This window comes from Urtica dioica, chromosome 6 (assembly GCF_054948205.1).
Source record: "Urtica dioica subsp. dioica isolate 48M chromosome 6, U.dioica_male_clone48M_v1_H2, whole genome shotgun sequence".
Classification (NCBI taxonomy): Eukaryota; Viridiplantae; Streptophyta; class Magnoliopsida; order Rosales; family Urticaceae; genus Urtica; species Urtica dioica.
The window spans coordinates 41,399,391-41,400,980 of NC_142761.1; the positions used below are offsets into that span (position 1 = coordinate 41,399,391).

The 1,590-nt window shown below is 37.0% G+C and overlaps 1 protein-coding gene across 1 annotated transcript; it reads left to right on the forward strand.

The window, feature by feature from the left end:
- LOC149394224 (E2F-associated phosphoprotein) lies at window positions 1-1,590 on the forward strand. Its single transcript, XM_089617483.1, has 3 exons — window positions 1-161; window positions 345-510; window positions 1,252-1,590. The coding sequence occupies exons 1-3, from the start codon at window positions 104-106 to the stop codon at window positions 1,478-1,480; spliced, it is 453 nt and encodes a 150-aa protein (XP_089473609.1). The 5' UTR covers window positions 1-103; the 3' UTR covers window positions 1,481-1,590.

A 1,590-nucleotide genomic window follows, 5' to 3' on the forward strand; every position in this document is an offset into this window, starting at 1 on the left:
TCCACGGGAGAGTTTTTCATTTACCGGAAATAAAAACAAAAAAAAACCCTCCGTTTTCCCTTTCCTACGACGACGAGTGTAACAGAAGAGAAAAAGGCGACAAATGGAACCAGATAAAGGAAAATATACTGTAGACTCTCCCACCAATTCTCAACAAACTGGTCATTCCTCTTCCCCTACTCTATCTCTGTCTCTCATCTTTATTTTCTACTGAAAGTGATTTTTTTTTGTTTGTTTATATATTATATTTTATATTTGGTTTGGTCGTGATAAAAAAAAAAAAAAAAAAAAAGGAAGAAAAATCCTAATCTTTGGTTTCCAATTTGGTGTGTTAACTTGTTCAGTCTCGGACGATGAAGAAATAGACTACTCGGTGAAACCAGAGTTTTATGACCCGAAACTGGATGATAAAAACGAGCTTTGGGCTCAGAAGCAGAGAAAAGGTCACTGTTCAGACGCAGTACTAACCTGCCCAGCTTGTTTCACCACTCTCTCCCTCGACTGCCAAAGGTATCACAAATTTATTTGATTCTCTGCTGTTGAGTTAGGGTTTTGGACTATCGTCTTCATTTCTGTACTAATTATGTGATTAGTATAGGATTATATCATAAGAGGACCAGATGAACAAGAATTTAGGCACGGCTCAATGATTTAACAACTTTCTGATTCCATGAACGATTTAGGCTCTCTCATTCTGTTTGTGCAGTTCATGAATCTACTCGACTGAATTATTTTTTTCTTGAATTGAACTCGTGAAATATTGCATTTATCCGCTCGATAAAGAATTGGAAGCCCATTCAACATTCATGGTAGCCATCAATTGCATGAAATGACATGAATACGCAGTGGGGTTCATAATTCCGGGGCTAATATGTAAGCAAAATTTTCAGGTGAGGTCAAATAAAAAGAATTGAGGCTTCTATTGCTCGTGCCAATTGTGTTAAAGTAAAATTCGGCAGAGTAAAAAAATAAAACTTTTGATTCAAAACCATAGAACTGTAACTCTCCGCGCCTAAGAATGTTACCATAATTCGTGGAATCGGTATGAATTACTCTCATTATTTTTTTCAAATCTATACCATCGCTGGGTGAGATAAAATCATAGGTATATTTGGAGGTATACAGGCATAGTTTAAATCACCTGTTGTGCTCTAAATATTTTGAGTCGATTAATCAGAGACTTTTGGATTCCTTGTCACGAACTCCTAAATATTTATTCGTCGATACTCGTATGTTTGTTTGTTGTGGCAGGCACGAGAGGTACTTGACTCAGTACAGGGCAGTCTTTGTTGTGAATTGCAAGATCGGGAGCGAGCGATTGTTGCATCAAAGCGCTGCCAAATCGAAACAGGGAAAGCGAGTGAAAGCGGGTATGAACGAGATATTCAAACAAGTCTTCTGCGAAGTTTGCTCAACGGAGGTCGGGGCTATAGATGAAGAGGAAGTGTATCATTTTTTCAACGTTCTTCCGAGTTTCTAGTAAGAATACCATCTCTATGATAGTATATGTTTTGTGATATCGCGTATAATTTCACTTTCAACCTTAACGTTCAAAATTTTTGGGGATCTAATAAAAATTTCAATTTTTTA